Source organism: Vombatus ursinus, unplaced genomic scaffold (genome assembly GCF_900497805.2).
Source record: "Vombatus ursinus unplaced genomic scaffold, bare-nosed wombat genome assembly UNPS02014945.1, whole genome shotgun sequence".
Taxonomy (NCBI): Eukaryota; Metazoa; Chordata; class Mammalia; order Diprotodontia; family Vombatidae; genus Vombatus; species Vombatus ursinus.
In genome coordinates this window covers 26,654,507-26,678,751 of record NW_020954723.1, presented here as the reverse complement: position 1 = coordinate 26,678,751, position 24,245 = coordinate 26,654,507, and the positions used below count along the sequence as shown (strand labels likewise).

General features: G+C 37.8%; 1 protein-coding gene across 1 annotated transcript in view; it reads right to left on the bottom strand.

The window, feature by feature from the left end:
- Positions 1-24,245, bottom strand: part of DPF3 (double PHD fingers 3) — a 241,970-nt gene that overhangs the window by 65,839 nt on the left and 151,886 nt on the right. Inside the window, exon 8 of the mRNA XM_027844832.1 lies at positions 4,142-4,270. Within this exon, the coding sequence (XP_027700633.1) occupies positions 4,142-4,270 (129 nt within the window). The remainder of the gene's footprint in view (positions 1-4,141; positions 4,271-24,245) is intronic.

Below are 24,245 nucleotides of genomic sequence, written 5' to 3'. Positions count from 1 at the left end.
TCCAAGCTGGCAGGGGTTGTCAAGGAGTAAGGGGGAGGGGAAAGAAGGGAAGGGAGAGAGGGGAGAGGTGTGACTGTCGGATGGGGTGACAATCCACGAACACCAAATGGGACACCAAGTCAAAAATCTCACATCACAGAAGTCATCCTACCTAAATTTCCTTGGGACAATTCTCCTTCCAGTGCCTTTTTTCCCCCAGATGGGATAGTATTAAGTTGATTTATTTTTAAAAGAATCTATTTCTAATAATAACTAATTATATAAATAATAATTTTCAAAACCTTACTTCTGTCGGTTCTTTGTCTCCAACCTCTCTGTTAGTGCTCTTATCATTTTGCCAATAAATATGAAAAATGAAAAAATTGACTCCACTTGAGTTTTTTAATGGTTTAGGGGAAATGTACACCCCCATCTGTCTGTCCCCAAAAGATTACCCACATGATTTCTGGTTTCTAGAGGAAAAAAAACTTTAAATCAAATCAAAGTTCTCTCTGAGGGAAGAGGGAGTCATCTCTTGGATTTTTTGAATTTTTAAATAGTTTGTGCTTTTGGTGTATATCACCAAAACTTGTGGTGGGAAAGGGGAGGTGGAGGTAAAGGAAAGGGGATGTGAGAATATGGAGGACGTGAGGAAAAGGCAGGGAAGGTAGTGGGGTGGGGAAGGGGGAGGAAATCTAAAGTTCTATTTTTTTTTTAATGGGACCAGAACAACAACCAAAGTACAAAGGGCTACCGCCCACGGCCCACAGTTTGTTGACTGGATTTAGCAGCCGCCTTTTTTATCTGCCGTGGGAGAGCCCCTGCCGCTGTAGCGTCCTCCTCGGCTGGAGCGAGGCTCTTCCAAATCATCCTCATCAAAGCCGTGGAAAGTTGAGGTGTCACTTTCAGATGTGGAACCGAACAAGTCCTCCGTACTTCGTGCTGCGGCCGCCGCCTCCTTCTCCTTCCTGCCTTCTCCTCCCAAATGAGCTGACATGTATGATGAATATATCAGCACATGGGTTAAGCAACAGACAGCATTATTCATATTAATATAATATCATTACAAGGTTATTCTTACCACTGTTAGACAATGCACCATTTTGAGACTCAAAGGGATTGAATGTATGCAACTTTGTGGTGTGCTATTGTGCACCAGGACAATGGGAATGTTTTAGAGGCAGGGGATTTGTTTTGTTGCTTGCTTTTTAATGAGAAAAGATCCCTGTACCACAGTACAAGTATCCAAAGCTTCTGGCAGTGAAAGGGTCAGTGATGTGCTTTTCCCACTCTTATTCACACCCCAGCCAAGAGAATGTTTTCCCCTGACGGCTTATAAGCCTGCACAACTTAAAGGCTGTTTGGCTCTTTGCACAATGACTGTCCTTCAGTTTGGCAGCCAGTTTCACAAATTTATTACTGTCAGATAGCCCATTAGAGGCATTTACTCCTCTCCCAGTTTGTTTTTATTTTCATCCATTTCTCACTCCATCTCTTCCACCCCTGTCTGCTCTCTCACTGTCACATCATGTAATTCATTTCTACCTCCCTCCCCACCAAAAACAAAAACCTCACTGTAAAGTCTAATGAGTGATCAAAGAATGCACTCTCCTATTCACGATTGGAAAAAAAAAAAAAGACCAAGACCCTCTAACCAGGACACACACACATTTCAGCCACTTAAAATGCCCTTAGTCAAGAGTCTTGGTACTCTCAAGAGTTCAAAGCAGTACTGAGTCCAACTGAAGGTGGCACAACAGGTGAGAAAGCGTAGGGACTAAAAGTGAAGAAATTTAATCATTGTGTAAAGTAATAAAATCTACAAAATTGCAGCTGACACTTCTCCACACTCATATTGGGCCCTGGGAGTGCCTCTAGCCATTATAATCCCAGTCACTGAAGCTGCCAGTTTCGAGCATCTCAGTCCCTGAGGGATAGTGGAGGTAGAATGAAAGGTGGGAAAAGATAAATAGCTCTTCTTGGCTCCTATCTCTTCCCTGAAGAGACACCAGAAAGGCTACCGAGGAATATCATCCAACCTGCCTTCCCAAGCTTGACAAACGGAGACATAAGCCAATCCCAAAGCAAACAGCTATTTGACAGATATTTGAGATAAATATTGGTTGAATGATCCATACAAATAAAATCCTAGCTTAGTATCATAGAAGTATGGGGAGCATAAGATAATCACCTATGTTTTTTAAGATAAGGAAGCAAATTTGGGAAGGATAGCTGAGAAGTTTCAAGTGGAGAGTCACTTACTCACTCCTGCTTCCACCATGACTCAGTTTCCTAAGGGGAAAAGAACATGGAAAACTCCTGAAAACTACTCTTGTTTCCCCTCTCCCAGTTCTACCCGAGATGGAAGGCTTTGCTTGCTGTGGTAGAGAATCACTATATATTATATATTTCTGCAGATGGGGTGTGTGGGTTTTTAATAGGTTCACATACATACACTCACATAAAAATACATGTATATTATATGTAGAGAGAAATATATGTGTTATTGGTTTTTTTAATTGTTTGTCGATCAAAGTCCAGCAGTTACACAGGTTCTGTCTCCCCAAGCTACCACCTGTCAGAGTTAGAAGTCCAACACAATAACAATTGTAGACTGTGTCTGGAAAGCAACTGAACAAATTACTTCCAGTAGAAATTGGGTAGAGCTAGATACAAGCAAACCACTCTGTCATTGGGTCTGCTGATTTAATACTGAAATCATGGCGATTGGGAACTGGAATCCTTTGTCAACATCTCACTTGCTAGGTCTACTAGTTCTATGCCTGTATCAACCTTGACACCCCAAAACAAAAGGTGCAGGCTAATGACTATAGTAGACCAAACAAGGAAAGAAATAAGGAGTAATAGCAATCCGAGGATTGAGAAGCTGCCCCATGAGGGCTGGGAGAGGAAAGGAAGGTTGAGGGGACCATCCCTCACTGCTGTGCTCAGAGTTGGCTGAAACATCCTGAAGTGTTTTTTTAGCTTTTGGTCAGAAACACTACAGTCACTTAGGTGATACTGAAATCTCTTATCACCTTTCACCTTCACTGCTTGGACTTATTCTGCTTTGCTCCAGAGGGAGGACTTAGGACAAATGAGTGGAGGTTACGGGGTTACCTTTCAGCTCAATATAAGGAAGAATTTCCTAATAGAGCTATTTTTAAAATGGAATGGACTACCATGTAAGGTAATGAGTCCCCACTTACTGAGATGTTGTAAAGGGGATTAGTGCTTCAGTTGAGGTTGGACCTCAAAACCTTTAGGGTCCCTTCCAACTCTGAGATTCTGGGCATCTATTTATAACAATTTAATTATTTAAAATAGCCTGTCCTGATCAACTCTGGCAAATTACAGATAATGACTTTGGTAGTATCAAAAAGCAAAATAAAGCAAAATAACAACTTGAGATAAACCATAAAGACCTAAATTTATTTTGAGAAAGGACAAGACCAAATGGAGCCCTTCTTTAAGTCCTTGAAAATAGGAACCATGAAAAAAAAAAAGGTTACTAAGATCACTTAGCAGCATCTAAGCCCTGATAGCCCCTGCCTCTTAGCCTCCACTCTGCTGTGTTTCCTTTGGTCTGGTCTACATGAGAAAATGTATGGAATGTATGGCCAATGGAAGTGTTGTTCATGCAGCTACTAAGAAACCCAAAGGTCACTAATGTCCAAATTAATGGCAATTTGAAGACATGACTGGTCTTCCAGTATCATTCTTGGATACTTTTCCCCACTGACTCCCTTATCCCCCATACCCACTTCAACCATTTCAATTAATCCAACAACTCTGCATATCGAGATGCACCATCACCTGATAAAGGAACACAAGGAGGCTGTATCTCAGTGTGATCTGGTTCCAACTTGTTGTCTTCCACAACATCAACAACAACAACAACAACAACAACAACAACAACAACAACACACACATGCACAGCAAAGAAATCGGCATGTGGAGAGGTCAGAAATATATCAATAACTGCTTCCCACCCTTTAGATTTTTTAAAAAATTGTCAAAAGTTCTAAGAAGACCTGAAAAAATGGTAGAATCACCACCATTATTACTACCCTGTATCATTCCCCCTCTTGCACCCTATCCTAGATGGCTGAAAAGTGAAAAAAGAAAGTTCCCAGAGGGCAGGGTAGGGGGTCACACTTACCAGAGCGTCCACAGTCTGCACAGGACACTAGTTCCTCTGGCCGGCCACTTTTTTTGTTCATGCTTGAACCTCCCAAGCAGAAGTCACAGTAATTATTGGGAATGACAGTCCCATCTGGTCCTTTCTGGGCTGTGGAAGAGATACCAAATCCCAATTTTAAGTGGAAATGAAATACACTGTCTTCTCCTTCCCCCTACCCCACACCATAGAAAGTGGAGTATCTAGGGGTATGATAGGAAAATAGAGTGATTTGGGCTAGGCTTCCTTATCCTTTTATTTCCACAGTTTTAATTCCTTGCTGACTTCTTTTGTTGTTTTCTTTTTTGACATATCTACCTATATAATAGGGATTATTTTTATTTGAGAGGTAGTCTAGTACCATCTGGCTATACTCCTTAGGACTCTTCCACCAGGAAATTCTTCATCCTGCAAGATCACTTCAGCCCTGGAACTAAAACTTCATCAGTACTCTTGGCCCCTGGGGACCCCCCCACCCTCTGACTGGAGGGTGGAGAGTAGAGAACTCCTCCCAGCGTTAAGGAGGAAGTTAAGGAGGATGTCCAGTTCCTCCATCTCTTCATTTTCCACAAGGCTTCACTCTTCTGGACTTCTCAATCATACCCCACCCCCTCCAGCCATTTACCTTCTTCCCTTACCCCTTGCTTTTCAGTTTACTTCTATGTATTGTAAGCTCCTTAGGGACAGTATTTTTGATGTGGATTTAAGCCTAGATGATAAGAGGTTTTGATGTGTGGAGAGGTGAGAAATTGTTCTTAAGAAGACAAAATTTCTCCAATTTATTTAACATTGTATTTTTCACATTCCTCCAATAAAATACAAGCTTTTATACGTATAAGAAATATCTAGTTTTTGTCTTTATATCCCCAGTGCCCTGTATATAGTTGGCACTTAATAAATGTTTGTTGAATTAAATTGAAATAAAGAAAAAAATCATTATTAAAATCTATTTTCTAGTATATACATATCATGTGCATATATATATAACATATATATCTATAATTGAAACAAATATATAAAATTCTGGGTTATTCTCCAACAAAAAAAAGGGAAAATGTATATAAACTATTTTTAAAAAAAGAAATATAAACTATTAATGATCATATGAAAAATGTACCCTATTATTCATTTTTTTAAATTAATTAAAGCAATTCTAAGATTTCATCTCATATCCAAAATGACCAATATGATTAAAAAAAAAAAAAGAAACAGTCAATGTTGGTGAGGTTGTGAGAAGTCAAGTACACTAATACCCTTTAGTGAAACTATAAATTTGCCCAATCATTGTGGAAAATAATTTTAATTATATGTGAAAACTTACTAAACTATTCATACTGACCCTGACTATGTGACTGATACCACTACTGGGTATGTACTGTAAGGAAGTCAAAGGCAATGAGAAAGCTCTTCTGTGTACCAAAATATTCAAAGCAGCACTTTTGTGATAGCAAAATAAGTGCCTAATTATTGGGGAATGGATGAACAATTGTGGTATATTAATGTAAATGGACAGATATGATTGCTATACTGGCTGATCTTTCTTAAGAATTTTTCTTTTTTTTTTTTGCAAGGAAGAGTACGGAAGGAGGAGGAAGGAATATGATTGTGATGTAAAAAAGGTATCAATAACATTTTAAAAACAAATTAGGATTTAATGTGCATATTGCTTCATATTAAATTAGGGTCAAGATCCAGGTTCTACGTTAAGAAAGCTTGTTACTAATATCTAAACTTGGGCATTTGGGGATAATTTTCCTAAATTCTTCTCTGTTCTCTTCATAGTTGAGCCACCTCTTTTCCATGTAACACCTTCCCCTCTTCAGATCTTTGGTTTAGAATTCACTAATGCTTTTATCCTGTGAAGTTGTATGTGATAGCAAAATGAAAACTCTGTAAGAGCAGCATCTAAGTTTTATCAATTAATCAATAATCCCTTATTATTTTAAACAAATTTTGTATCTCCCACTTTCATCCCCATCCCTACCATACTCTCACACCTGGCAAAGTGTTTTGCACTCAGAAGGTGTTTAATGAATGAATTGATGAATTAGTAATAATAACAATCAGCACTTATATAATGCTTTAAGGTTTGCAAAGTGCTTTATATATGTTAGCTAATTTTTTGTTAATTAATGGCAGCCCTTTTAATGGGTCTCAGAGTATGACTGGTTATTCTCTGCCTTATTACAGCTAAAATGTTCCTATCCATCCTGACTGTACAGATTAAAGCTTCTAATTAGAAACTCGGTTATTTTGTTTGATGTTTTGTTTTTTGTTTGTTTTTGCAATTTGAGGACTCTTACATAACAGCTGCAGTTGTCCTGCTGGAAGATATTTGAAATAGCCCTGCTCAATGGGACCAGGAAAAATTTCCCCTCACCTGATCATAAAGGCAGTTATGTCCTGTGCCTGTTTCCCTTCCTGAATTATCCAACAACAAGAAGTGATAATGGTGATATGGGTGACTTTCATGACATAATAATATGAATGAATATAATGACTGTTTTTATATGGTTTATGGGAATATAATGAGGAAATATGATATAGTGGATAGTGTGCTGGACCTAAAGTTATGAAGCCCTGAGGTTCACATCCCACCTCTGATACTAGCTGTGTGGTCATGAACTTAACCTTCCTGATCCCTAGGCAAGACTCTAAAACTATAAATTACAGATGGACTACGATCAGATGGAGAGGTTCCCAACACTGATGAAATATGGATGTATTAGGAAAATGGATAGAAAAATCATCAATACTGGAAAAGCAGGCAGAAAAAAAAAGATTAAGATGTGGGGGTCTTCATTAAATACCATCCCCAAGAAATATACATATTTGGTTCCAAAATTCTTTTTCCAAGGTTATAATAATAATCATCACATATACATATATACTCAATATTCTATGCTAATATGTTGTTTTTTATATAAATTTATCATATTATTAACACTTAGGAAAGAAATACTTTTGGAATAGGCACCATTTTACTGAGCAAAAGTAAAGGCTGCCAAATAGTACATGACTGAATTTGTCAAATCTAAGCAAAAGTAGTTTACTTCTAAAGTGAACCTAAGGAATAGTTAAGATCCAAGAGTAGAATTAAAATGCCCTCCATGGGGGACATTCACATGAATTTAATATGGCACTATGTCAACATAGAATCATGAAACAAATTGTGGAGTTATGAGGATTTTTTTATAGAAATGGAAGAGTTTACAATGGGAATTCAGGATTAGGTGATCACCACCAGAAATTATAGAAGAGTTATTCTTAAGAAGCACAGATTTACTGCTCAATGTAGCTTATTCAAGAAAAAAGAACTGGGCGACATATCATTGAAGATTGTACAAATTTAGCGTCTACCAGATATCTAGCAAGATATGATCTAGTAGCCAGAATTGTACATCAAAAGCTTACGATCTTTCATAAACCAATAGATGACTAATCCCCATACTACAAATAGAGACTCCAAAATTATCCTTGAGAATTCAACAAATAAATTGTACTGGTACCAGAGGATTATCATAGGCAAAATACTGATCTGTCAAATTTTTAATTAAAATGTTCCATATATGTCAACATACTAAATATACATAAATTCCAAGCTATGTGGAATGAAAAACTTTCAAAACTTAGAGATCAACTGAGAGAAATCAAATCTATATAGAAGTAGGATGAAGTATAACTCATTTCTGTCATTCTGTCTGCTATTAGATTTGTCTTAAAGATTCTTTCAGTGAATATATGGAAGATAAGGTTACAATCCAATAGTTTTATTCAATTATGAAAAGCAGTTATCTTATCCACCCATGTAAAAGTCCAAAGAAAATAAAATATAAACTAAACATAAAGTTGAAATACAATTAAATTTAAAATTAAAAATAAAAAAGTATAAAAAATAGAATAGGCTTGTCATACTCCTTTTCCAACTTCAAACCAATCAGTTGTTCCATGTTTGATTCTAACTCTTGCTTCTTAGTCCGCATACAGGTTCCTCAGGAAACAAGTAAGATGATCTGGCACTCCCATCTCTTTGAGGACTTGCCACATTTTGCTGTGATCCACACAGTTAAAAGCATTAGTGTAGTCAATGAAGCAGAAGCAGATATTTGTTTGGAATTTCCTTTCTTTTTCCATTATCCAGCAAATGTTGGCAATTTGTTCTCTAGTTCCTCTGCTTCTTCAAAAACCAGCCTACTTTTCTGGTAATTCTTGATTCACATATTGCTGAAGCCTAGCTTGCCGAATCTTAAGTATAACTTTGCTGGTACGTGAAATGAACAAAATAGTTTGGGTAACTTGAACATTCTTCAGCATTGCTCTTCCTGGCTCTATATCAGTAGTGCTTTCTTTGCTCAGTTATTTGTAAAGCCTCATCAGTCAGCCAATATATAGTACCAAAGCTAGAGTTTTGTTCTATTGTTGATGTTGTTGTTGAGAATATATATGTGTGAGTGGATAGATACATAGATATTTAGATATTCATAGAAATGTAATAAAGGCAGAAACATAAGATGCAAATAAAGAATAATGACCTCTGATCCTTATTTTTTTTTTGTTCTAGCTCAAATTCTTTTGTATATTAAGCCTAAAGTGATGTTAGAAATTTCTAATCCCTGGTCATAGTTGTCTAAAACAAATAACTGTGTCTTAGTCCCAGTCATAGAACTTCAAAAGAAAATACTCAATTCTAGTCTAGAGGTACACAGCTTAGTTTTTCTTAGCTCAATGTGGTGACTCATAATCTCTAGATATGTCTAAAAAGCTATCAATCAGACTCTATCAGGAAGAGGCTTTACAATCACCACATTTTGTAAAAAAAAAAAAAAGGAAAAAAAAGAACTGAGATGACCTATAAGTGATACTGAAGCAATAGATTACAGAAGTTGAAAATAGAGAATAATGCCTAGCTGTGACCATAAGACAATTTAAATAACACAGTCAGTAATAGAATTTGAATCCAGGTCTCCTTTACTCCAAATCTGAACCAAAAAGAGCATATTTTTATTAACAGCTTAATGTGCAGACTGGACATACTTTTTCTAGGGCACCTTATTAGTGCAATGGATCTAGCACAGGACCTATAATCACAAAGACTTGAATTCAAATCTGGCCTCAAACACTTACTAGCTGAATAACCCTGAGAAAATCACTTACCCTCAATCTGCCTCAGTTTCTTCATCTACAAATGGGGATAATAGCACCTACCTCCCAAGATTGTTGTGAGGTTAAAACAAGAAAGTATTTGTAAAGGTCTCTGCAAACCTTAAAGCACCATGTTAATGCTAGCTATTTTTTCGAAATATGACTTTGACTCCAAGTCTTCCAAGTAATAGAAAATTTCCTATAAGACGTTGGAGACCTATGTAAGACCAGCACAAACAATTGAGTACTCCATATCTTTCCTCATTTTCCTTTTTTTGTTGTTGCTGTTTCTTTATTTTGTTTTTTGGTGAGGCAATTGGGGTTAAGTGACTTGCCCAGGGTCACACAGCTAGTAAGTGTCAAGTGTCTGTTTCCTCATCTTTCAATATCAAAACTTTCCCATGTGGTTCTTTCCCATTAAGACCTTAGGGGGAAAACAACTTTAAAAGCCAAACTCTGTCTGAGTCTGGCTCTCAAAGTCCTGGCTGCCTCTTCTGCTTTGTGTTTCTTTTTCCTGATCATAAGTGATCAATTATCAATCATTCCTGAGATGAATGAGTTCAGGCTTAGAAGTGGCCTTGTGAATTTAAAGGTCCAGAAGTCATTGGTCTATCAGGTGGAACTGACTGGTGGCAGGGGAAATTTCTGCATCACAGACAAGAGGAAAAGGCCAAGACCTAACCTGGCTAAACAGTAGACAGACTTTGAGGTTGACAGTGCAGAGACAAGGTGAATTGCAACAATGCCAATTCAGCAGTTCCCAGAACTGTTTTACGTTCTGATGAAGTTTAAGTAACAACTTTCCTAGAAAGTATAACTATAGTAATAAGTTAAGTTATTGAATCATATTTTTAGTCTTTTTGTCAGTACATATTTATTAGTGGCTTGTTTTTAGCATTTCCTTTGTAGGTAGGAAGTGAATACCTGTCCCATTTCTAATTTAAATTGCACATTGAATCCCTTTCTACTCTTTCTTTTTAGGGGAGTCATTAGACCTGATTAAATTCTAAGCTTTAAGCAGATCATCATGGGGTGCTGGGGTGGGGATCAGATTAACCAAAGAGAGTGAGAAAAGGGCGTCTAACCCCTTTCATTAGAGGCTAGTCTCCTTTGGGACTGAAAGAAATCTAGGCCATGTGTGTAGGTCCAGAGCAGAGGGGTCCCTTCTTGGAAAGAGAGTAAATGCAGTACCCCAGTCCCTTGTGCCCAGTAGAGGATTTTTTTTAAATTAAGGAAGCATGTTCTTTTGCTCAGAAACACTTCAATTTCTAGCATGCAAATGACAAAGTCTTGACCTTATATACAGCTGTTTTGTGTGGGACAGAAGCAATCTTGTCTTGTTAACACAACTAAGGACATTTCTTTGTGGAACACCCTCAAAAATTATTCCATAGTCCCTGTTTGAATCAGAGGATAAACTTCTCTCAGCTTATTATGAGGTCAGCATAAGTCATCAATGTTTCTATCCGTTCACAATACACTACAGTCTGGTGCTATTTGTCATTATTCACTGACTATCTATAATCAGAGTTCCACTGAGTACTAAATCTGTAAAAAGAAACAGATATATGAGCAGAAACACCATCCAGACAGCAAATGATAAACGGATTCACCCGCTATAATATGATTCCCTCTGGCCTTCGCTTCCTTGGTGCCTCTGCTTTGCCTCCAGGAATAGAAAAACTTACCTGAGCTTGGCGGAAGACAAAAGCTTCTGGAATTACATTATAGAGGGTTAATCCATTTATCAGTTGCTATTTGAATTGTTTAACCAGTTTCTAAGTCATTGATTTTCATCTTCATGGAGGCAGACAATTCTCTGCAAGAATAAGAGAAAGCATTTGCTATTTGGACTTCACAGGAAAACAGACTCCAAAAAGTTGATCAAGGACCACTTTCTCTTCTTCACCATGTAGTTATAAGACTTTTAGTTGTTGTTGTTCAATCATGTCCAAATCTTTGTGACCCCATATGGAGTTTTTTTGATAAAGATACTGGAGTGGTTTGCCATTTCCTTCTCCAGTGAATTAAGGCAAACAAAAGTTAAGTGACCTGCCCAGGGTCACACAGCTAGTAAGTGTCTGAGACCTGATTTAAACTGGGGTCTTCCTGACTCCAGGCCCAGCCCATGGTACAGTGGACTGTACCATGCAGTGTATACACACACATACACACACACACACACACACACACACACATACACACATATCCACATATATACACATACATATTATATATAGCATAGTCCCTACTGGAAATCAACTGGATTTAATCAATTTGTTAGGAAGACTAAAGTAATATTATTATTTTTACCATTGTCATCATCATCAACTGACATTTATCTAGCACTTAGTATTTGCAAAGCACATTATATACATTAATTCTCAATCGATCCTCACTACAATCATGTGAAGGGCAGAGACGTGGCACAGTGGATAGAGCAATTCAAATCCAGCCTCAGATACTTACTAGTTGTGTGACCCTGGGCAAGTCGCTTAACCTTGTTTGCCTCAGTTTCTTCATCTGTAAAATGAACTGGAGAAGAAAATGGCAAACCACCCTAATATCTCTGCCAACAAAACCCCAAATGGGGTCATGGAGAGTAGGACACAACTGAAACAATTCAACAGCAACAATAATCCTATGAGGTAGGTAATATTATTATGGTCATTTTAGAGAGGATGACACAGAGAGGTTACATGACTTGCCCAGGATCTCAGGCAGAATTCAAATTCAGGTCTTCCTAAGTCCAAGACTAACTCTCTATCTGCTGCACCACACTATAGCTCTATGTTTATTAATTGGTGATTATAGGAATTCCCCACCTAAAATTGCTGCCTATAATGCAGTCATCTATTCTATGCTGTCTTCTTTAATAAGTTAAACTCTGATGACTCTTTTTCAAAGAATTCAGAGATGTCCAGGAGCTAGAATAAAAATTGTTATAAGTTAATTTCACACTATGGGTAAATTGGCATATTGTGAGCCTGCTTCTTTTTCGAGGAAATTGGGTCCTAACTCATAGCACAAAAGGAGAGGGAGGGCAGGTACTGAAATGGTGTCTAAATGGCAGTCTGTGCCATGCTAGAGTTGGTATTTGTGTTGTTGATTGATGTTCATGAGCTGTGATCATATAGGAGATACAAGGCAATTGTTGATAAAAGAAAAAGTGAGCCTTCAGAGTTTGGAAATTCACCAAAGGATAGAACCCTAAGTGACTTAGATTGTCATTATTATTACCATTCTTAATTTCTTTATTCTTATTATTATTTTAGAAAAAGACAACAGGAACCAGAAAAAATACACTCACAAGAAATACAAACAGACCAAATTAGCAAGAAGAAGAAGAAGAAGAAGAAGAAGAAGAAAAGTCCACAATGCATTCATGCTATACACATCTTATTTTAGTTTGTATGTTATTTCCCCCATTAGTTTGCAAGTTCCTTAAGTACAGGTACCCAGTCTAATTCATCTTTCTATCCCCTTTTTGTCCCCAGCACAGAAGCTTGCATGTAGGAAGTATACAGTGTATCTGGCTTATCATTTCAGAAATTATATTAGTTTTTACTCTCTCAAAACAAGCAGTATAAAATACCATTGCAGAAATGAATTGCAAATATGTTCCACAGACCTCTAGGTTCCATAAAGCTATTCAATAGTCAATCACCAAGCAGGATATTCTGATTCTCTTTCTCCAAACTGGGCACTGTCAGACATGTGCCATTCGGAAGTAGCGGGAGGGAGCCCATGATGTTCAAACCCCTGTGGGTCCTGCTGCATGGCACCAGAACCAGAGTCTAATAGACACAGAGCTGAGCCTCCACAAACTCCCAACCTAGGGAAACAGGACTCAGACTCAAAGATGGGATCCTTCCTTTGCATGTATACAAATACCAACATGCATCATAAGCAACCAGCAGAAGCCAGGACCTCCCACCAGCCCCCCCCCACACCCTAAAACTATCCCCTGGCTGGCTATGTGTCTGACATCAAACTACAGCTTTGGTTCAAAGATTGTCTTTCACCTGGCATGCTTATTTAGGGTCTGTGGCCCTTGGAGGCAGCTGCCAGTACCTAGAGGAGACGTGCCTCCGTTCGTCCCTCTCATTTGTTCCCCCTGCTGCTGACAGTTCTCATCCCTCCACAGGTCTGACATGTTTCTATGGCAACCAGAATCCTGGGCTCTGGTTGCCTCTGGTCTTGCCACCTGTTATTACTTCATCTCTCAAGTGTAAAGAATTCTAGCCTGCCGCCACTTTGCTGTGCAAAGCACATCTTGGGAGGACAGGAAACAACAAAAAGAGAAGAGGAAAAGGAAGGGAAGGAACCCATCTTCCCAAAAGGACAGTGAATTCCATAGCAAGACCCATTCTACTATATGATGAACCCACTGGGGCTAAGGGTGAATATGGCTTCTCATAGAATCAGTGAGACAGAGCCAGCTGGAGACCATACTCACCTCCTGCTATCTTCTACCCAGCATTTAATGAGGGAAGTGGGAGGGTTAGAAGGGAAAAGGGAGGTGTGGGGGAGGAGAGCAGGCAGCTGCAGAGATCTGTGCAGGACAGATATGGAGCAAAGCAGAGAGAGGGTTAAAAGTGGTACAATTAAGACTGTGGGGACAGCTGAATCAGAGGGCAAGTTGAGCATCAAAGCCTGGGATAAATGGCCTTTATTCTTATGCTCTGGAGCTTCCTGGTCTTTATATGTTTACTCATATAAATTATCCCTAGGCTTAATGCCTCTTTAGCAACTTACAAAAAAAATTCAATAGTTCCTAAGAATAAAAATGTTGGACTTCCATTCAGGCATATAAGCTGGGACCCTGGTCTTCAAAAGGAAGGCATGGACAGGGGCCAGTAACATAGATAAAGAGAATATATATCAGCCACATCTCCTTTATGATATTAGATTCCTTGAGGATAAGCACCTTCTCTTTCACATGTTCTATTCTGTTGTTATACAACACTTAAAATATATTTTGGGTACTAAAACATGAATTGATCTCAATGACTAAAGGGCCAGAAAATGGTCTCTTTTTTCCCTGACATTAGAGAGTCCAAGCAAAAGTGTCAAAATTGTGGCCCTGGACAAGCAGCCTGCAAATGAACCAGATTGAAATGTAATTGGGAAATGTTTAGCAAAAATAAGTAAAAATAAAATACAACTCAGATAACATTAATTGGTGGCTGTCCAAGGCAATGTGTGGCCTATAGGAATCAGGTATTTTTGTTGTTGTTGTTGTTGTTGTTGTTTTTACTTTGATACCAAGGATCTAGAGAAAGCTGAAGAACAATTTAATAATAGTCTTCAAGCATAAGAATGGGATTGGGGAATGGTAGGTTTTTGTTGGTTTTTTTTTTTTTACAGTACTATAGACAAAACAAAAGAAAATAAACTTCTGTGGAAGAAGGGTATGTGAAAAGAGCACTAGTTTTGGAGTCAGGAGGACCTGGATTCAAATCTTCTCTTTATCACTTGCTACTTCAGTCATCTTTATTTCTCTGGATTTCATCAGTTTTCACATCTGTAAGATGAGGGGATTGGACTAGATGACTTCTAAAGTCCCTTCCAGCTCAAAACCTATAATATTATAATAATGAGAGCTAACAGTTAGGCAATTAGGTGGAGCGATGGACAGAGTGCTGGACTTGAAGCCAGAAAGAAGTGAGTTCAAATCCTCCCTAAGCTTTTCGACCTTGGGCAAGTCATTTAATCTCTCTTAGCCTCAGCATCCTCATCTGTAAAAATGAAAATGATCATAGCACCTACCTGATATACCCGTTGGAAAGACCAAATGAAATAAAAATAAATAAAGCATTTTATAAATGTTAGCTATAATTATTAACATTTATGTGATATTTTAAGCTTTATAAAGCACTTTACATAGATTTGACTCATCTGATCCTCACAACAGCCCCTTAAGTAAGGTAAAGTGCTATCATTCCCTTCCTACAGATGAAGGAAATAAGATCGAGAGGCTAGGGAACTTGCCCAGAGTCCCACAGCTAGTAAGTATCCAAGGCAGGATTCAAAGTGAGGTCTTCCTAATTAAATCCAGTGCTTTATCTACTGCACCATCCAGCTGCTTTAATTCATTGTTCAGTCACTTTTCAGTCATGTTCAACTCTTTGTGACCCCATTTGGGGTTTTCTTGTCAAAGATACAGAAGTAGTTTGCCATTTCCTTCTCCAGCTCATTTTACAGATGAGGAAAGTGAGGCAAACAGGGTTAAGTGATATGCCCAGGGTCACACAGCTAGGAAGGGTTTGAGGTTGGATTTGAACTCAGAAAACTCAGGCCTTCCTGACTCTAGGCCTGGTGTTCTATCCGCTGTGCCACCTAGCTGCCGCAGCTGCTATAATAATCCCTATGATAATGTGATTCATGAGAATCCATATCTATAGCCACACCATATATAAAACATAAGATCACACAGTTAAAACAGGAAGGTTTGACCTTCAAGGTCATTTAGTTCAATCATCTCATTTTACATATAAGGAAACTGAGTCCCAGAGAGGTGAAGTCATCTAAACACAGTAAGTGGCAGAGACAGAATTTTAAACCCAGGTCTTGAAATTCCAGGACCTGTCTCCCACAGTACTGTGTCAAGGATGTTTGACATTAGAAAAAAATGGTTGAAATGAAGGATAAAATATGCTGAATATTATTTAAAAAATAGGAGAGACTTTAGAGTGCATCTAGAGCAAGCCCCTCATTTTACAGAGTTAAGTGGTTTACATTTGTACAATCCATTGCCCATTACTGGAACACTCCCCATTCTTTTTTCATCTGTCAGAATTCTCCTCCTCTAAGGTCTAAGTCAGATGGTTTTACCTTTGTGAAGCCTTCCAAGATTCCCTTCCCTCAAAGCAATCTCTCTCTTCCAGTTTTCCCATTCTACCCTGACTAGCACTTTTGCCCCTTCACTCTTCTTTGAACAATACCCATTTATAGATTTCTCATATCCCTTCCCTCCCCTCCAAGTAGAAAGTGAGTTCCTTTAAGTCAGAATATCTCCCATTTTTTTTTCTTTTTGCATCTCCAGGACCTACCACAATGCCTTGAATATGGCAAGCATGAAACACCTGTTGAACTTATTTGCCCATGGTCACACAGCTAGTGAATGGCAGAGTCCAAACACAAGTTTCCTGAGCACTTCTTTTTTTTGCCCTGGTATTATTATAATAATGTGTAAGTATAACAAATTTGGGGAATAAATAACATATGGCAATTCTCTAAAGAAAAATATTTAGAAATCAATTTGAACTGTCAAAAAATATAACTCAATGAATATGAAACAATTCCTTGCAAAGAGGTGATAATTTAGCTTTCTTCATTAATCATACAAAAACTAAACTTCATTACTAACATTATTTTATATATAACTATCACCTTTGATCTATTTATATTTCATATAAAATATCTGTATGATTTTCTGAATTAAATAATAGTTATCCACCAGATTAATAATTTTTGAACAATAAAATAATTAATACTTTGGAGTCATTATATTTATTCCATGAGTATAAAATGATTAGTCATTTGCTTTTTAACAATAGAAGTCAAGTAAATAAAATATTTTTGAAGTGATTTTTAGGTATTTTATTGTTAATAAAGAGCAACTAAATTTCAATTCATTCAATATTTAAACTAAGATTACAAATATCTTTACCTCCTTGATGAGAAAAATCTCTAACTTATATAATTTATAAATTGGAAAACCATTTGAATATACAATGGTACCGTAGTTTACAGCAACTAATTTCCAAATTCTCTCACCTGGGATGCAATCTTGCTTTCATTTTAATCTTTTAATAAAAATAATGTATATTTCTTCTCCTTATTGGTATCAATCTTTTAAAGAAATGGAGCATTACAGTGCAAAGAAAGCTGAATATAAGGTCAATGCACCTGGGTTCAAATCCCATATTGGATCTTTGTAGTTTTAGGTAAATCACTTAATCTCTATGGGTCTCAGTTTCTCATCTGTAGAATGAGGAAATTAGACTAGATAATCTCTAAAGTTTCTTGAACCTTTAAATGTAGGATAGCAAGAAAAAGTTGTGTGGAAAAAAAACCACCCTTTAATACCTGAGATAGTTTGGGTATTGGCATGTCTAAAGACAGAAGGATGAAGAAGATGACTCTTAAAGTCCTTTTCAGACCTATTAATTCTATGATGTTTACAGTAATATTGAAAAATAGGCAGCAATTGTTTAATACCTAAACTTTCTAAAGCCAAAAGTAACTTAACTTTCAAACTATATGTCTTCTTATTTATGAGACTTTTGGCATTGGGATGGGGGAAGAGAAATCTGCCAAGCAAAGGCCCATACTGGGAGAATATTATAAACTATGTCTAGCAAAGGCAGTTGTGTTCCAACTGGGTCCTATGCCTGTACCCTCTGATTAGCTGTGCATCCAGTTTTTTTTAATTCAGTAGTTACTGTCCACAAGTGGAGTGCTGAAATGATAAGGTGAAGGATTATTTGTCCTAGGAACAAAATTGAGATGGTGGTAGGAATGGGGGGACAGGTACTGAATCTACCTTCTACCCTGAATATGTTTGCCTTTGCCTCTTTCCCAGGAAGTCACACATACGGCCATAACAATTGTCATGCAGGTTCAAATCTATGCTCCATTCAATTCAATAAGCATTTATTAAATACCAACTTTGTCATTGTACTGTTTAGGCACTAGGCAAAAATTAAAATGAAATAACCCCAGCTTTCAAAGAGCACATGTTATACTGGGGAAAAACAACACGTAAGTAGATAAATAAATACAAAGTCCTTTCAACTTAAGATTTCATTTCTGACCAAACAACATATCAAGGGAAGGCATGGATGTCTTTCTTGAAGATATATCTATTATAGATACATTCATTTACCTAATACTTTTAGAATTCTTATTTCCTCACCTGGATTCTTACAATAACCTCCCAATTAATCTTTCTGCCTCGGATTGTCTCTCCATTCCAATCTATCCTCTAAAAAGCTACTAAAATGATTCTTCTGAAGTAGAGATCTGGCCACATCACTTCCCTATTCAGTAAACTCCAATGGCTTCCTTTGGGAATGCCTTCAGGATTTTTTTTTGAAATGTATTTTGCTTGGCTTTTACTACTTACCCTTTACTAACTGACCCCAGTTTGCCTTTCTAGTTTCATTATACTCTACTCCTCTTCCCACACTTTGAAGTCCAGCCATATTGGTTTTCTTGCTGCTTTTCCCAGAATACTCTATTTTTCCTCTCTGCCTTTACTGCCCTCCATGCCTAAAATGCATTCCCTTGTCACCTCCACTCATAGAATCCCTTATTTCTCTTAAGATTTAGTTCAAGCACCACCTGTGACAAATGAATGGACATATGGGGTGAGGAAGAGTAAGGAATTGAGAGAAACTCTGAAGTTGTGAACTTAGAAGACTGGAAAGGTGATGATGCCTTCAAGAGAAATAAAAAAAGTTCAGAAGAGGAGAAAGTTCCAGAGGGGAAAATAATGAGATCTGTTTTGGACATGATGAGCTTGAGATCACTATGGTCTATCCAACTTGAAATGTACAGTAGACAGTTAGTAATGTGGGACTTGAGCTCAAGCTATTAAAGAACTTGAAATTAATTGCATAGAGGCAGCTAGGTGGCACAATGAATAGAGCACTGGTCCTGGAGTCAGGAGGATCTGAGTTCAAATTTGGCCTCAAACACTTACTAGCTGTGTGACCCTGTGAAAGTCACTTGACCCTAATTGCCTGTTCCCCCACCCCAAGAAAAAAAAGAAAGAAATTAACTGCATATAAAGTATAATTGAACTTGTGCAAATTGATGAGGTCATTAAGTGAAGATAAGAGGTGAGAAGGGAGTCTAAGACAGAGATTTGGCATATATACACAATTAGGGGGCATGATAGGGGTAATGAGCAGGCAAAGGAGACTGAGAAGGAGTCACACAGGGAGGAAGAGAGCCAGGATAGAATGGCACCATAAACAAACAAAAACAAAAACAAAGAGGAGGTAGTACCCTAGAGGAGAGGATCAATAATGTCAAAGGGTACAGAGAGATCAAGGTGAATGGGAACTGAGAAAGGGACAATAAATTTAGCAATTAAAATCATTGGTAACTTTGGGGAGAGCAGTTTCAATTGATTGATGGGATCAGAAGTCAGACAGCAGAAGATTTAGAAGTGAGTGAGAGGAAAGGGAATAGGAACTGTGAGGATAGACAGCTTATTCTAGGAACTGAACTGAATAAGGGAGAGATATAGAATACTAACTTGATAGCTATTGAAGATTTTAACTGGGCATGTCTATAGGCAACAGAGAAGGAACTAATAGGTAGGGAAAAACTGAAGATTAGTGAGGCAAGTGATTGAGGGATTGATCTGCGAGAGAAGACAGGGAAATACATGGGATAAGCTCAAAGGTACATGTATAGAGTTGGTCTTGGCAAAGAGAAGGGCTACCTCATTATCAAAGATTAGTGTAGAAAAGAGTGAGGGATAATGTCAAGGGGGTTTGAGATGAAGAGAAATGGAAAAGTTGGAGCTCACAGCAAATGCCACCATTTTCTCAATAAAGTATGAGTCAAGGTCCTAAGCTGAGAGGGTGGAGGAGGGGAAAGTATGGGAGATTTGGAATAGCCTTCATAGGGAGTAGGGCAGAGGATCAATTAAAGATAAATAAAAGGAATTACTTGCTGTAGTGAGATCCCAGTTGAGATTAGATAAATTGGGGGGAGGGGTCCTAGTCAGTTCAATTACATGACTTTTTCCAACTCCATTCAGTAGCATCTGAGAAGGAGAAGAGGAAGGATATTGAAGAAGTAACCAAGGACACAGCTGCCTTTGGAGCCTCAATTCATGGGTGTGAATACCAAATTAAGAGAATAGCTAAGAAAGGGAGAGAGTGAGGAGAACACTGCATCAACGAAAGTTCAGATCCATTGCTATACATCAATTACCTTGAGAAGCAATGCAGTTTAGTGGATTTAACACTGGCTTTGGAGTTAAAAGACATGAATTAAAATAATGGCCTGGCTATGTCCTTAATTTGGGGGCTCAGGCAAGTCACTTCACTTCTTTAAGACTCAGTTTCTTCATATGCAATTATATAATCTACCTCAAAAAATTGTTGTAAAGAAATTTCAAGCTTTCAAATTCAATATAAATGTATGCTATTATTATGACCCCAACATCAATGCAGAGTCTTCAAGACTTCTAGATACTCAGGTAAGTCATTCAGCGTCTCTCCTCCTTGAGTTGCATTTACTCCAGGTTTTTAAAAAAAAAAACTCATTTCCAGACATGTAATGATAATACACCTTAGATCATAACATTACAAAATTGGAGATAAAGAAGAGCTTTTTTTCTTAGCACATAAAAAGTTGTTTACATGGATCAATCCATAGAAGAAACAAATAAAATTAAGACTATCTTTTCTCATTTAACATGAAAAAAGTCTATTTCTGGTCAAATTACATTACTACCCTGGTACCAATATGAAATTTAAATATGAAATTGAAGGCCAGATCACAGCAAAGATTGGACTACTCTGAAATTTGTATTGAAGTTTCTATATAGCAACTCACACTGTATTTTAGTTAATACAGTGGGAAAGATCGCATCTTACAAGGGACATACCATAATAGTGTGATGAAAAGAAGTTTGGATTGAGAGTCAAGAAACCAAAATTCAATCTCTGATTTTGCCACTAATTTGAATGGTGACCTTGGACAAGTTATTTTACTTCTCTGGGCCTTGGTTTTTTTGAATCTACAAAGGAAGTTATCGTCCTCGAAGATGATGTCTAAGGTCCCTTCCAGCTCTAATATTCTGGGATTAAAAAATCAAGGACAAGGAAGACTGGGACCAAACTTTTAATTATCTGCTGCCTCCTGTATGTAAGTTTGCTTTCCCACCATCATTGTTTCCAAAAGGAGCAGATAAAACAGACTGATGAGATGAAAAGGAAAAGAGAGCTAGAAAAAGAGGACAAAATGCCTTTCCTGATCCTCGTCATCATTAGTGCCTTCCTTCTGGGATTTATATGTGTGTGTGTAATACATACACACACGCATACACACATATATATGTATATGTACACAAAGATATATACATGTGTACATGTATATATATGTGTGTGTATATATATATATATATATATATACCTAAATATACTTGTACATAGTTGTTTGTAACTTGCCCCATCATAGAATGCATGCTTCTTGAGGACAGGCATTGTCTTTTGCCCTTCTCTGTATCCCTAGTACTTAGTCCTTAGTAAATACTTAATAAATGTTTATTGACTTGTCTTAGACACATAAACACAGAGATAGTCAAAGGCGCACGAACTCACACACACACACACACACACACACATGCCTTTCACCTTTGGTTTTTATATTCAAGTCTCAACTCATTTACAAATTAAAGTGAGTTTATGGGTTTCAGCCAGAGTTCCTAATAGGGATTGTACACATAACATCACAAACAGCTAATGTTACTAAAGTGCTCTCAAGATTAAACACGTGTATAAATATTAATTACTCTTGAGGAGACACTGAGCAATTTGTTTTAGTTGGTAATTTCATCTAAGCTATGGCCAGTGGCCATGATGGTGTTAGGGCATCAGCAGAATTCCATTCAATTCAACTTCACTTAACAAACATTTTACTCTATGCCAGTCACTGCCTAGCTAGGGGACACAAAGATAAAACAAGACCCTGGCCCCGTTCTCAAGAACCAGTAGGAGGAATAGGACAAGCCACAGATAACTAAAACAAGTTTTAATGTAAGTGCATGAGAAAAGTTCAAAGAGAATACATGAGGCATTTGAAGGAGAGATGGAGCCATAATGCTTACAGGTGAATGAATGAATGAAAAAAATTTATTAAATACATAGTGTGTGCAAAATCCCCATTCTAAGCACTGGAGATACAAATGGAAGTAATAGCTAGTCCTTGCTCTCAAAATTTTTACATTGTACTAGAGAAGATAACATATACAAGGTGTCCCAAAAGTCTTTGTGCAGTTTTAAAGTAATAAAACTTAAAACCATCATATAGGAAGTTTCATCTGCAAGTCAGATAGAAAAGTCCTATGGTCCTTTGGGTGTAATAGTGAAGCAAATGATAATCATCTTCTTTATGTTATTTCTACCAATAAAATCATAGTAAGTTATATTTCCAGATTCTCTCACCTGTGATGCCATCTTGCTTTCATTTTCATCTTTTAACAAAAAATAATGTATATTTCTTTTCCTCATTGGTATCTACCTTTTAAAGAAATGGAGTGGTACAGTGCAAAAAAAGCTGAATATCAGGTCAATGCACGTGGGTTCAAATCCTATCTTGGATATTTGTAGTTTTAGGTAAATCACATACTTACTAGCTGTGTGACCCTGGGCAAGTCATTTAACCTTGCTTCTTATGTTAAACCACTGGACAGTGCCCAAAAGCTTTCTTATCTTGGTCTTTGGTAGCTATAGTTGTGAGAAGGGTGGTGGCTTGAGCATCTGCAGAACCAGTTGCTGGGTTACTAGGTGTATCTCCACAGGAGTTGCTTCCAGGGGTCTGGGACAGAAGCAGAGCTGTTGGTTTGGGGGGACTGCCACTCCCCAGTATTCCTGAGCTTAATTGCCCATCTTTGGCAGTTTGTCAATAATTGGTGTTGGTGGTGATGGTAAAGTTATGGGCTCCTTCTCTACAGGGATTACTCCCATCAATAATATAATAGGATAATGAAACATATCTCCCTCCTCTAAGTGAGAAGATGGGGCACTGCACTCCATTGTCTGGAGTGATTACTGCATAGGTTGTTTTTATTTAACTGTTTTTCTTTATTAAAAGAAAGGGTTCAGTACTGGGATGAGGGAATGTAGAAACAGGAACAAATATGATGTAGAAACAAAAAGCACCCATGAAACTTATTTTTAAAATATGAAGTCGGGGATGGGGTGTACAGGCTTCCTTCCTGTAGTGTAAAAATTGTCAGGGTCTTCTGCCCATTTCCTCCACAATTGTGGCTTGTGATATACTCCTCTATCAGGCTGCCCTCCCTGCTGCCTCTGTGGCTGTCTGCTCATCCCCCACCACAGACACACACACACACACACACACACACACACACACTGTATTTTTGCCCCTGTAAAAATTTCAGCTAGTAAGACTTTAGGGGGGAGTGTCTACTTGAGCAGGCTCAGGGAAGGCTTTTTTGAGGGAGGGGTGGGGCAGAGAGGAACTGACCCTGATAGGGCCATTGAAAGAAGAGAATTCAGAAGGCAGAGACATAAAAAATGGCATTCGCAGAAACACAAAGGTGAAAAGGGACAGGACAAAAGAGGGGAGTGCCTAGTAATAGTTTGACTTGACTGGAACATCCATCCCCATAAAAGCTAGTAACATTCAATTAGGCTGGAAAAGGTACATAGGAGCCAGATTGGCAATGCCCTTGAATTACAATCTAAGAGGTTTGTATTAGCTTGAATTAGCTTTACTCCCATTTAGTAAGCAATAGGAGATCTACAGATTAAAAAGATTACTGTCTCAGCAACATGAAAGACAGATTGAAAAGAGAAGAGACTGGAGGCAGGTAAAGCAATTTGGAGGCTACAATGGAACAGATGAGAGATGATGAGAGTGTAAGGCAGGGAGGTTGCAATGGGAGAAGAGAGGATGGGGCAAATGCAAGAGATATTACAGAAGGAGAATCAATAAAACTTAGCAACTGATTGGATATGGGGTGGGAGAGAGAAAAGAGTTCAAAATGACTTCAAGGTTTCAAACCTAAACAAGTAGGAGAATTTGGAGTTTGTTGATGGTGGGAGGGGTGATGAGTCATTTTAGATATGTTGAATTTGAGAAGAAGTATAGACATTCTTGCAGAATATTGGAAATTCATAAACAGGGAGATTTCTCAAGAAAGAGATCAAAGATGGAGATGTAAATT